We start from the raw sequence: 13,317 nt of genomic DNA, 5'->3' as shown, positions 1-13,317 counted from the left end.
TCCCTTTTTTGTAGATTCAGTCCTGAACATAAGTCTTGTTCTAGACTCACGTAAAAGTGAAGACTGTGGAATTTCTTATCTCTCAATCCCAAAAATTAGTTATTTAACTAATAAAAAATAATATTTATTAATTTTTAATTAAAGACTAACGGTTATAAATTAGTCGTTATTTGTTTATATAAATATTAAATTATTATTTATCTATAAATATGTTATTATAATTATATATATAATAATAAATAATAGTTTAATATTATTAATAATTTCATAAACAATTAAACTGCTAATTTTGAGCAACTAGTTTATAACTAAAATTTTATAAATATTATATTTATATATTATTATTATTATTATTATTTATTTATTGATTTATGATATAGAAAAAAAGTTAATTTATTAATTAATAATAATATGTTTATGATTTTATAAATTAATTTTATTAACTCTCATCTTTTTATAAATAAATTTGTTATTACAATGTCATAGATGATATAAAGGGGTCAAAACTTAAAAAAAAAAAAGGAAAGGGGAAATAATGGGGGAAATCGGGACGAAGAAGACAGAATCCAGCTCTTACTCAATTTCCATCGATCATCCCTATTCAGATTGATTGTTTATTTCTCAATCCTAATAGGCTCTCTTAACTTCCTACGGTGGAAGTGATCAACCCTAGCAATGACTTTCACATCCTCAATGATATGTAATGTCCCCAGAAAAACTGTAAATATCTTTATTTTACCATAGTAAGAAACAAACTGGATAATTATTGTTATTATTTATTTGAGTTTAATAATATTGTTAATTATTGAAGATGGGAAATGAATTGAGTAATAGCAGATCTTGTAACTTCTCATAGAAAGAAGTTGGAAAAGGCAGCTGCCAGGAAAACCCTAACTACCTCCCCTAGCTGTGAAACACTCTAGAGAAAAGGAAGTGAAGGGAGGAAAAACCGTGCTGAAATGTCAGACGGTAAGGGGGAATTGGTAAGTCTGGTGATGACTAGATAACATAAGCACGAAGTGCGAAAACTCGTAGAAGACAGAGGTCTTGCGAGCAAGCTTGGGGGGAGATTTGGTTCTGAAGACAAATCTCATGGACGGGTGGTTGAAAAGTAGCAAATAACAAAGGTGACCACTACCATTGAGTTCTCTTCTTCTTGGAAACTCAGGTAAGCAGTGCCTTTTGAAACTAATCTGTTGCATAGCTTTATTATGTGCCTTTAATTGTGAGTAGAAAAGAAGGAGCTCTTAACTCTGAAAAGATATTTGGAAAATATTAACAGTAGGGTTATAATCTATACAGAACTGGTTACTTTAATTACAGGAAATCAATAATAGTAGGGTATTAACTGTTCAACAGTAGGGTATTAACTGTTCAACACTAGTTATTTTATTTACTGTAAAACATTAACAGTAGGGATTATTCTCTATTCAGAACTGGTTAATTTATATTCTAGAAGACACTAACCACAAGGTTATTAACTGAGTAGAACTGGTTATTTTATTTGCTAGGAAATTAATTGTAGTAGAATTGTTGGTTGTACTGGACTGGTTAATAATCTCTTAGTTAAACTGTGTAAATTTAAGAACTGAGAATAAAATTTGACTAACACCCAAGTTCTTAGTCAAGAAGAGAAAGAATATTGAAGATGCTAGTGCCACGAAAGAGGAAAAAGATTAATTTCATAGGTTAGGCAGCACAGAGTTAAGCCCCAGATAGATGAAGCAAGTTCAAATAAGATGACGAGGCCAATATAATAGAGAAATATAAGTGTATTTACACAAAAGCCAAACTAGGTAGCATCATTAAAGGCAAAGACTGCTAAATAATGGTCAAAAACTCTGTAAGACCCTTCCTGAAACCCTATACAGGAACGAAACCCTATAGTGATATAACATTGACAGAGTTACGTTCTCAATTAGTTAATTAAAGCTTCAAGATACCTAATCGAAACAGAGAGATCCAGTTACTCTATTCCGCAGAAGTAAAATTCCAACTATATTTAAACTCAGAGCTGCATTATTAGAAAAAGAATTAAACATTTAAAGAAAGTAGAACTGTGTTCACACAGTATTTTTAACCCACATAAAACTGTGTAGAACTAACTGAGCAAAAGGGTAGCATTGATATCTTAAAAAAACGAGCATAATTATTCACATAGCAATCAAAAAACCGTAATTACATTTCAAAAGAAAACCTGCATCGATTTGGCATAAAGAAAACTTAAATGGCTTCAGTTTTGAAAAGTATGTTATTACAAGAGTATCAGGTCAAGACCAGAACCTAAACCTGAAACAATTACACCGATGCGGCCTTAATTATAAGGCCTGTAGCTAACTGAAACCCTCAGCTAGACACGGGAAAAATATGCATACAACTCTTAAACAACAGAAGACAACTGCCTGAAAAAGGATTAACAAGTAGCTTGACAAAAGTATCCCGTTTAGCTTCGGAACTGAAACACAAGAACTAGTACAACTTTGGAGAATTGATGCAAATAGCCACAAGTTAATCCCAAGTGTTCCTTTACTGTCAACAAGCACCAAGGCCGCCAGTAAAGCTTACCCGAAAACCCTCGAGCATCAAAGACAGGAAGGGAAACCACAAGCTCCATTGACAACAGATTGAAGCCCTCGGAACCGCTTCCAGTACACCTGCAGTACAATGCATGGCAAATTGCATCAACAAATAGGGCTAGTTATCAAGGAACAGTTGAAAGAATTACGGAAAAATGTAACCGAGAAATACTCACTTGAACAACTTACTGGTAGTTAAACATTCCACAGAGGAAAATTCCACAGCCCTGCTCCTGAGTTCCTTCAACTGCATCAAAACCCAAGGTCTGCAGGTCGAGCAAGCCAGCAAGAGGAGAAGGAGAGCCAGAACAGGCGCCAAGGAGCAAGGAAGAAAAATGAGGCGTAACTCTAGCAAACAAGGTTGAGTAGCCTTCCGGGAAGCACCCAGCCTTAGGATCGAGAACCCAAATCTTCCACCGTCGATGCGACGAGAGACCCAAGGTGTCCAGTTGCAAAAGGACGAGCCTGTCGTGCCACGTTACCATGATAGAGCAGGAAATAAATGCCAAAAGCAAGTGTAAAGTTTAGCTACAGTGTGAACTGGTGTGTGTCCTTGGTAGAATTAATGCCAAATAAATGACACTGTCAGCGATCAGTGGATAGGAGTTCCCTATTGCACGGATTCATAATGTAGCCCAACTATGAGTGGCTTTAACTTGAGAATAGATTAATGATCCGTATGTTATATTCATGCCCATGAAATATTGCTATGGTAAATGAATTGTTACTATGTTGAATTTTTTTTTTGTCTTTTAATTATAATATGTATGATGTGGAGATATGACAACATACATGATGCTTATATTTCTATGCATGCTCTGAAGAGCTGATGAGCACGATCTGTTACCTCTTATGCCTATTGCATGCTCTGACGTCTGTTGCATGCTCTGGGATTCTCTGTTTAATAGAGCATTTGGTTCCTAATGTAGAGAATCCCACAAGAACATAAGATCGAGTAGACACCTTTCATGTCTTTAAGGTATTTAATTAAAATTATTAGAAAAATGGAAAATAATAAATAAATATTTAATATATTAACTTATATTATTTATAGATATATTATAATTAAAATAACAAATTTATAAAATTATTAAAAATTTAAAATATTCAACTCCTTAGGCTATATAAATTAAAAAATCCAATAAAATTTAATCCAAATGTTTAATATAATAAATTAATATATTGATTTTTTTAATCAAAATGTTTAATATAATAAATTAATATGTTTATTATCAATTTTAAGAATTTAAAAATATTTTTATAATTATAAAAATTTATTTCAAAAAAATGTTATTGAAGTTATATTCAAAAGATAAAATATATTAAGCAAAGTCTTTCAAATTGCATAAGAGAAATTTTTGGCTTACGCGTTTCGAACCAGCAAGTGTGGTTCATCATCAGAACTAGATTCACTGTAACACATCTTACTATATATAAAAAAAAATCTTTGACCATATATGCATAATAGTTGACATTTAATTGTACCTTATGGTTAAATCTTATATTATTATGCATATAATGTAAACCTAACTATGATTGGATTATCGATGTGATTAGATTATTAATTTCTCTGATTTGGATCATGCGATGGTTTACGTGTTATGTTGGCTCGCCTCCACCTGGCCTCACCTCAAGGATTGTGATGCTTCTCCCACCTATCACATGGTTCTAATTAATGTCGAGGTCTGACCTGCTACCAGAGAGTTTGGCATTAAATGCAACGTCCCTTCACCACTGGATCCATGGTAGGTGGATCCAACGACTCTAGACCTCTCCCTTGTTAACCCTATCATTTCAATGCCTTTCGGCTTGGTTTTTTTTTTCATTCTGTCTACAATGTTAATGGTTTTGAATCTCTACAACTTGTTGATGATAATGGGTGTTAAGGCCTTACCCACGAATCCTTTCAGCCAACAGGAGCAATCTATCGACATAGAGCTTCATACTCTATTGTCTTTGGGCGAGATTTTGGTGATATGGTAAGCTATCAGTTAAATCCTACTGTTTATTCTCTTTTTCATTTCTTTACCATGAATGGCAACTGATGAAGGGAAGCTATGCAGGTGTGCTCTACGGAGTTGCAAACGATTATTCCCTCAGTCAAAGTATCAGTAAGAGGAGGGCCTTCTGCGAGAGAATTTCAGGTTTTTCTTGTTACCGCAGATGAACTATGAGGTATTGATTTCATTTTTGAATCCAGGTCAACGCTTCCATTTGATTTCTCAGGTATTCAAACATTGCTCAACCAGACAATTATCTTGAGGTGAGCTAGAATTAAGGGTTTGTATTTATATAGTTGAAAGGTTATGTGTCTAGGTTCTAATCCTCTAATTAGTTTTGCAGGTAACCCTCTGCCCTTACTGTTGGAGTAGGACAATCTTGGGATAGGGCTATACATGGTGGTCTAACCGCATGCCCTTTGTTATGCCTCCAGGTTGGTCTATGAAGAACCTCAATGAAATGCATGAGGGTATTAATACTTAGCTATCAAATTCACTAAATTAGTTCAGGGTTGCATATTTTAGATGGTGGGAGGGTTTGGTGGCTCTCGACATGGCCAAACCCCCACCGCATTATCAGAAGTGCCCACCTTAGGAACTAGATTGGTTTTACCATGTTTTGGACCTGCAGTTTAGTTGTGTGTTTCCTTATTGTATAACTCCTTAAATTGACAGTAATGAATGTATGGCATCCTCTGCCAGACCAAAGATGCTTTGTTCTTTTCATTTAAGTATATCATTTCTAAAGATTCATCTTACTTAAATATATCATTTCTAAAGGTTCCTTGATATTGTTATTATGATTTGGTGAGCTTTGGCCCTTTCCTCGGAATGGGAAGAGGTTGGAAATGGTCCTTACCACATTTCTCAATTTTGCATGTATGTATATATTCATGGTTTTGGAAAAACCTTCATTGATGTTTATATTTCTTTGATGGTGCTTACAGCCCATACATTATGCTTTCATTACCTTTCATCGATAGCAGATAGTTTGATAATGAATAGGGAAGTTGAACCTATACCCATAATCACAGATTTATAATGAACTGAGTTTCTTGTCTTACAAAACTGGAATGAATTTATACTTTCTGGTTGAGTTTGACTCTCTTTACTATAATTGTAGACAATATTGTTTTATGGTTCTACACTGTTGTAAACAAATAAGTACAGTTTTCGAGTTCATATCTATGTTGATTTAATAGAGTCTATATTGTCCTTGCATCTATATTATCCTTGCACCTGTCGATAATACTACAGTATCTTCATCAGAATTAGAAATTGTAATTCTATATTTACCCATAATACAATACTAGGAAAGAAGTATGTAATAGAACCTTTCTATGATAGGTATAGCAGAATATACAGAGAGGTTATAACAATAATATCTATCTTGAAGGCAGTAGAAAATACTGATAGACTAAACATCTATTCCTATTTAAATATGCCTTTTCAGCTGTCAATAATAAGCATAGATTTTGGTTACTTATCTGTTTAGAATTATTTTAGCACTGTGCAGTTAATGTTCTTTCTAGAAGGTCTCACCACCTAGCCATGGACCTGGAAATCACGTCCAATGTCCCCCTCCAAGCACTTCTTGCTCCTAACAGTTACTAGACTTAACGCAGTCTAGTGTCTTGGGCTTCAGGACTATTGTCCAGCCTCAAGCCGCACACCAATTAGATTTTTTTCCATAATTCAGTTTTCCCACTGGTTGTTCCTGCCCAGCTCAAGCAAAAATTTAAGCAACCCCTCCTTCTTCCTTTCCCCTCCCTTTTAGGGAAGAGGGACGGAAATTGTTTCCAACTATTCAAGGAGTTATTATAATTGTTTCTATTCATTTTCCTTAATCAACACTGTTTAGTTTATTTAAACAAAATATCATGATGTTCTGGCTTTTCCAGCCTTAACTTCTTAACAACCATGTTAGGTAAAATTAAAAGTTTCTAAGTTCTGCGTAAAACTTGGTAAAAAAAGAAGTAATTATGGTGCAACAAAGGGTATTACATCTTTCCCCCCTTGTGAGGAACAACATCCTCAGTGTTCTTCTAAGAAAATAATGTTGGATAGGCCTGCAGCATGATCTCCTCTTCTTCCCAAGTGGCCTCCTCTGGGCCAAAGTGCTTCCATTACACTTTAACATGGGGGATGGTTCACTTCTGTAAGGTGGTTTCTCTCTGATCTAGAATACGAAGAGGCTCTGTGAGGAACTCTCCCTCGAGCTCGACCTGTACAAATTTATAATTGGCTGTTAGAATTGCACCAAACAACAATTTTAATGTCACGTATTCATATATTTTATTACCTGTATATTTTCCCAGTTAATTATATGTTGAGGGCTGTATACATATTTTTTTAGCAAGGATTCATGGAAAACATTGTGAACCCAGATGTGGCCTGGGAGGGCTAATTTGTATGCCACTGATCCAATTTGTTCCAATATTTGAAATGGTCTGCAATATCGAGATGCCAGCTTGGCGCAACCCCTCCACTTTAAGGTTCTTTTCCGGGGTTTAACTTTTAAGTATACATGATCCCCTAACTGGAATTGTTTATGAGTCCTCTTTTTATCAGCATAAACCTTTTTCCTATCCTGAGTGGCCTTTAAGTTCTCATGAACCTTTTTCACTATGGCCTCCATTTCAGCTAACATATCAGGCCCCAATGCTAACTTATTAACCGGGTTATTCCAGTCTGTGGGTACCCAACACTTCCTTCCATAAAATACCTCAAAAGGGCTCATTCCCAAAGACTCGTGATGGTCATTGTTATATGGAAACTCTACTAAATTGAGGTAGTCCTCCCACTTGTGTGGTTGCTGCATCACAAACATCCTTAACATATCTTCCAAGACTTGGTTCACTCGTTTTGTTTGGCCATCTGTTTGTGGATGGTAGGTGGTACTGAATTGAATCTGGGTATCCAACCTAGCGAAGAGGGTTTTCCAAAATGTGGATGTAAATTTTACATCCCTCTCGGAAATTACTACCCAAGGTATTCCATGTCATCGGAATATTTCCCTCATGAATATGTCTGCGATTTCTACAGTCTTGTAAGAGGATTTCACAGGTACAAAATGGGTTGTTTTTATTAACTTGTCCACTACCACCATAATTGAGTCATGTTACTTCTTCGTGTGGGGTAGTCCTGTAATAAAATCTAGAGTGATCGTCTCCATTTCAATTTCTTGATTCCTTGAAGTTCTTTCCTTTGCCCGACTTTGTTATATAGTTCATAGATTTCTCTTTACAATCTACTAAGGACCAATGTCCTTCTAACCAATCCATTCCTATTAATACATCGTAGGAACCTAAGGGAAATATATTTAGATCAACATGAATGAGCTACCCTGAAACTGCAATTGGACAATTTTCTATTTTAGCAGAAACCTTCCTCTTAGCTCCGGTGGCTAGTTGAACCAACCAAGATTTCTTAAATTTGTTGCTTAGCAACTGACATTTTTCTACCACCTTGGGACTAATATAACTTAGGCTAGCACCTGGATCAAATAAAACAGAAACAGGTTGATTATCAATCATACCTTCGCACTCAATCATGGTGGGCTGGTATTCTGCTTGATGGTCGTCCAAAGCAGCATTAATTCTGGGCATACTCCTTGCTATATCTCCAACTGTGGAGGCTTCTTTCATATTGGAAAGTTGTTACGTTCGAGCCTTGTGTGGGCAGTTATTATAGTAGTAAGATTCCCCACAACCCCAACATTACAGAGGTGGCATTAGTGGTTGGTCAGTTGCAGGCTTATTAATCCCCTCTGTTTGTTTGCTTTTGGGGTATGTTGGAAACTTGGGTAGATTCCTGGTAAATTTTCCAAAGATTCTCTGTTGATTATTCCGACCATTTCCTACTTTTTGTCGTCCGTTTGGGGGTATATTCCTCATTATTCTACCTAAAGCTCATTTGGGTGCTTAACTTTTCTATTTCATCTGCTGGTAACATATACGGGCTTTTCACACCACATTGTTCATCAATCTAGGATAGTCAAATTCCAACTTTTCCTTCATAAAATTAGGCAGACTGCTGATAAACCGCTAAATTTTTGCTTTTTCCTCCTGCATGTATGGGACATATCATAACAAGGAGGTGAACCTCTTCACATATTTGTCCATAGTCAAGATTCCCAACCTTATCTCATGGAACTCCTTTTCTTTCTCGTCATAATCACGCTCAATCAAGTATTTATCCTTAAAAATTTTCTGGAATTCTTGCCACGTCACTTGTTCTTCATCAATCTTTCTCACTGTTTTGATTTCTTCCCACTAGAGAGTGGCCTTTCCCTGTAGCTGATAAACTACTAATCGTGCTTTGAGTTTGTCAGTATATTCATAAATCTAGAAATATTTCCCCATGTCAATCAGCCATGCTTCGACTGCCTCCTGATAATCTCCTTCGAACAATGATGGTTTTATTTTTTTAAACTCACCCTGTAATTCCATATTCTGTTTTTTGGTTTTTCTTTGGTCTGAAATGTTATCTAAATGCCCTTCTTCATCCTCCTTATGTCCCTCTGCTGATTTTGTATTTTCCTCACCATGATGGGTTGTTGATATTCTTTCTTTGTCCTCCATGTTGGGGTCTTGCCCTCACTGATTCTATCGGTTGGACAAACTCTTGAGAATCTTTTCTTCCTCTTACCTCATGCATTCATTATCTGACCTTAAATTTATGTACGTAGCTACTGTACTGTTTCTAGAAGAACATCATTAGTTTGATGATACTCCCCACCCGCCTGTATCCATATATCCAAATTAGCCTCTACTTAAGGCACCTTCGACGAATTTGATATCCTGGGGCTCCTCTGCATGTCTATGTGTTGGTATTGACTTCTGTCTCTATGTTCACATTTACTAGCTCAATTTTTTATTACATAATTATAAGCATGCTAACACTTAATTTTTTTGTAATATTTAACCCAGAAGCCTCAGTGTGTGAAACTAGGTTGTTATACCATTTGTAACACATCTTACTATATAATAAAAAAAAATTCTTTGATCATATATGCATAATAGTTGACATTTAATTGTACCTTATTGCTAAATCTTATATTATTATGCATATAATGTAAACCTAACTATGATTGGATTATCAATGTGATTGGATTATTTCTTGGATTTGGATCATGTGATGGTTTATGTGTTGTGTTGGCTTGCCTCCACCTGGCCTCACCTCGAGGATTGTGATGGTTCTCCCCCCTGTCACATGGTTCTGATTAATGCTGAGGTCCAGCCTACTACCAGAGAGTTCGGGATTGAATGCAAGGTCCCTTCATCACCGTATCCATGGTAGGTGGATCCAATGACTCTAGACTTCTCCCTTGTTTACCCTATCGTTTGAATTCCTTTCTACTTGGTTTGGTTTTCATTTTTTCCACGACGTTAATGGTTTCGAAGCTATGCAACTTGTTGACAGTAATGGGTGTTAAGGCCTTACCCATGACTCCTTTCAACCAATAGGAGCAATCAGTCGACTCAGAGCTTCATACTCTGTCATCTTTGGGCGAGCTTCTGGTGATATGGTAAGCTATCAGTTAAACCCTACTATTTATTCTTTGTTTGTTGACGGTAATGGGTGTTAAGGCCAATACCCATAATCACAGATTTATAATGAAATGAGTTTCTTGTCTTATAAAACTGGAATGAATTTATACTTAATGGTTGGGTTTGACTCTCTCTGCTATAATTGTATATAGTATTTTTTTATGGTTCTACACTATTGTAAACAAATAAGTACAATTTTCTGGTTCATATGTATGTTGATTTAATAGTCTATATTATCCTTGCATCTATACTGCAGTATCTTCATCAAACTTAGAAATTGTAATTTTGTATTTACCCATAATATAATAGTAGGAAAGAAGTATGTAATAGAACCTTTCTATGATAGGTATAATAGAATATATAGAGAGGTTACTCATAACAGTAATATCTATCTTAGAGACAATATAAAATACGAATAGAGTGAACATCTATTCCTAATTAAATATACCTTTCCAGCTGTCAATAATAAGCATAGATTTTGGTTACTTATCTGCTTAGAATTATTTTAGCACTCTGTAGTTAATGTTCTTTCTAGAAGGTCTCACCACCCAGCCATGGACCTAGAAATCACGTCCAGTGTCCCCCTCCGAGCACTTCCTGCTCCTGATAGTTACTAGACTTAACGCAGTCCAGTGTCTTGGGCTTCAGGACTATTGTCCAGCCATGGACTTGGCAATCACGTCCAGTGTCCCCCTCCAAGCACTTCCTACTCCTGATAGTTACTAGACTTAACGCAGTCTGGTGTCTTGGGCTTTAGGACTATTGTCCACCCTCAAGTTGCACACCAATTAGACTGTTTGCCATAATTCATTTTTCCCACTAGTTGTTCCTTCCCACCTCAAGGAAAAATTCAAGAAGCCCCTCCTAATTCCTTTTCCCTCCCTTTTGGGGAAGAGGGATGGCAATTGTTTCTAATTATTCGAGTTAGAGTTATTATAACTTTTTCTATTCAGTTTCCTTAATTAACATTGTTAAATTTCTTTAAACAAAATATCATGATGTTCTCGCTTTTCCAGCCTTAACTTCTAAACAAACATGTTAAGTAAAATTCAAAGTTTCTAAGTTTTGCGTAAAACTTAGTAAAAACAAAAGTAATTATAGTGCAACAAAGGGTGTTACATTCATCATTAGAACTGGATAGATATCTAGTCCTGATGAACCACACTTGTTGATTCCAAATACGTAAGCCAAAAATTTCTCTTATGTGATTTCTACCAATTTTTTTTTTTTAATTCATTATAAATGACAGAATAATAAAACATTTTTAAAAAGAAAATGTTTTAATTAAATATTCTTTTTTATTATATATATAAATTGTTATCCAAACATGACTTATCCAAAACCAATATTTTAAAAAATTAAATTTTTAATTTAACCATAAATTTGATTTACCATATTCAGCCCCATATCCCAATGGCACATTATTCATTAACTTATTATAAAATTATATAATTTCTTTTTTAATAATTATTAAATTAATAACCTAAATTTTAAATTCACTTGTCTAACTTTATCGTTGTTTGCGAGAGATTTTTCGGCGAAAATCACATGAGAAACCATTTGTCGACGCGTTTCGAACCAACCAGTGTGGTTCGACGCGTTTCTTGTCCTGACGATGAACCACACCGGTTGGTTTGAAACGCGTCGACAAATGGTTTCTCATGTGATTTTCGCCGAAAAATCTCTCGCAAACTTGTTATGGATCACAAAAGCCTCAGCTCTACAATTTATCGTTGTTCTCATCCAATGTCTAAATCGCAATATCAAAATTGTGTACCGACTATCTTAAAACTCTAAACTTTCACAAACATGTCGGATCACCAATGGTTGAATCACTATGACATTTATAATATTAATTTAAAGAAAAAATCTATAATAAAAATTTAATTAAAAAAACTATTTATATTTTAATAACATATTCACTTATTAAAAAAATTATTATATTTAAACAAAAATATTTATAAAATTTGATATAATAATTTTTAATATGCTTATTTTAATAATAAATTTAATTTGTCATCGATTTTCCTATTTTAATTAAATATATATAATTAAATTAATTAATTAATATTATAATTTTAAATCACTTATGCAATATGTTTATTACTCTTATTCAATATCTATATCATGAAATGAAATATTTATAATCAATATCTTAATATTGTAAACTTATACAAATATGTTACACCCTCTATTCAATCACTATAACATATAAAATATTATTAGGAAAATATATTTTCACAATAAAAGTTCAACCTAGATTAAATTTTGAAAAAAATATTTATATTACAACAACAATTTCACAATTTTTGTAAGTTATATGTATTGTTATCAAATATGATAAGTTTATTAGGATGTGCCATTTCTATATTTATAATTTTATAATTCATGTATTATAATGTTAATAGCGAACCCGTATATTTTAAGGTATTTTAGATAAATGTTTTTTTCATATATCTATATATTTTAATAGAGATATGGATTGAATCAAGATTAATTTTAAGTTAAATTTTTAATAGAGATATGGATTGAACCAAGATTAATTTTAAGTTAAATATTTTATTAATATTTTATCATTCAATAGATTATTATATATTTTTGTATTTATTTTAATATTTTGTGGAAAGGAAATTGGAGGAATTTCCTGGAAAACCTATTTTAGTGGGAAGTACTAGTTTGGAGATTAATGGTTTCAAACCTTCTACAGACATTTTGAGATATCAAATGATATTTTTAGGAATATTAAATGATACTTTTAGGGGTTAAATATTTGTGAATAACTTCCATCCCTTTAATATTGTTCTACATATTGAGATATTTACAATGATACAAAAATCACCTTAATTGAAGTTTATACATAGAATTTATGTTTATTGCAAGTTGATCTACCTTGTTGACCACCATCATACTAAGTGGATTCCATGCTAGTCCCCATTACTCATGGGTAGGCATATTCACATGAGGGAATTCAAGATGATTCTAGAAGGTCCAAAACCTTACCTCAAATTTAGAGTTGAGGTATGTAAAAACCCCAACCCTAGGTGGCTATCAAATTATGCTAAATGCTAGGCCACTAGGAGAGGGAGTTCAATTCTTTTAGCATTTTACTTGTTCAAGAGTTTTTTTGTAAGCTTGACAAGACTGCATAATCTTCATCATATCCAATATGTCACCCCGATCAGGGTGAGG

General features: G+C 34.1%; 1 protein-coding gene across 1 annotated transcript; it reads right to left on the bottom strand.

Annotated features, from left to right (window-relative positions):
* Positions 1 to 2,248: 2,248 nt before the first annotated feature.
* LOC149158216 (uncharacterized) lies at positions 2,249 to 3,061 on the bottom strand. Its single transcript, XM_089433920.1, has 2 exons — positions 2,766 to 3,061; positions 2,249 to 2,654 (listed from the first exon to the last, which is right to left on the bottom strand). The coding sequence occupies exons 1-2, from the start codon at positions 3,059 to 3,061 to the stop codon at positions 2,444 to 2,446; spliced, it is 507 nt and encodes a 168-aa protein (XP_089290046.1). The 3' UTR covers positions 2,249 to 2,443.
* Positions 3,062 to 13,317: the final 10,256 nt, after the last annotated feature.

This window comes from Pinus tabuliformis, chromosome 5_2 (genome assembly GCF_031772625.1).
Source record: "Pinus tabuliformis cultivar Carrire ecotype Pingquan chromosome 5_2, CPIR1, whole genome shotgun sequence".
Taxonomy (NCBI): Eukaryota; Viridiplantae; Streptophyta; class Pinopsida; order Pinales; family Pinaceae; genus Pinus; species Pinus tabuliformis.
Note: the sequence above shows the minus strand (reverse complement) of the source record. Positions and strands in the feature narration are given on the sequence as shown.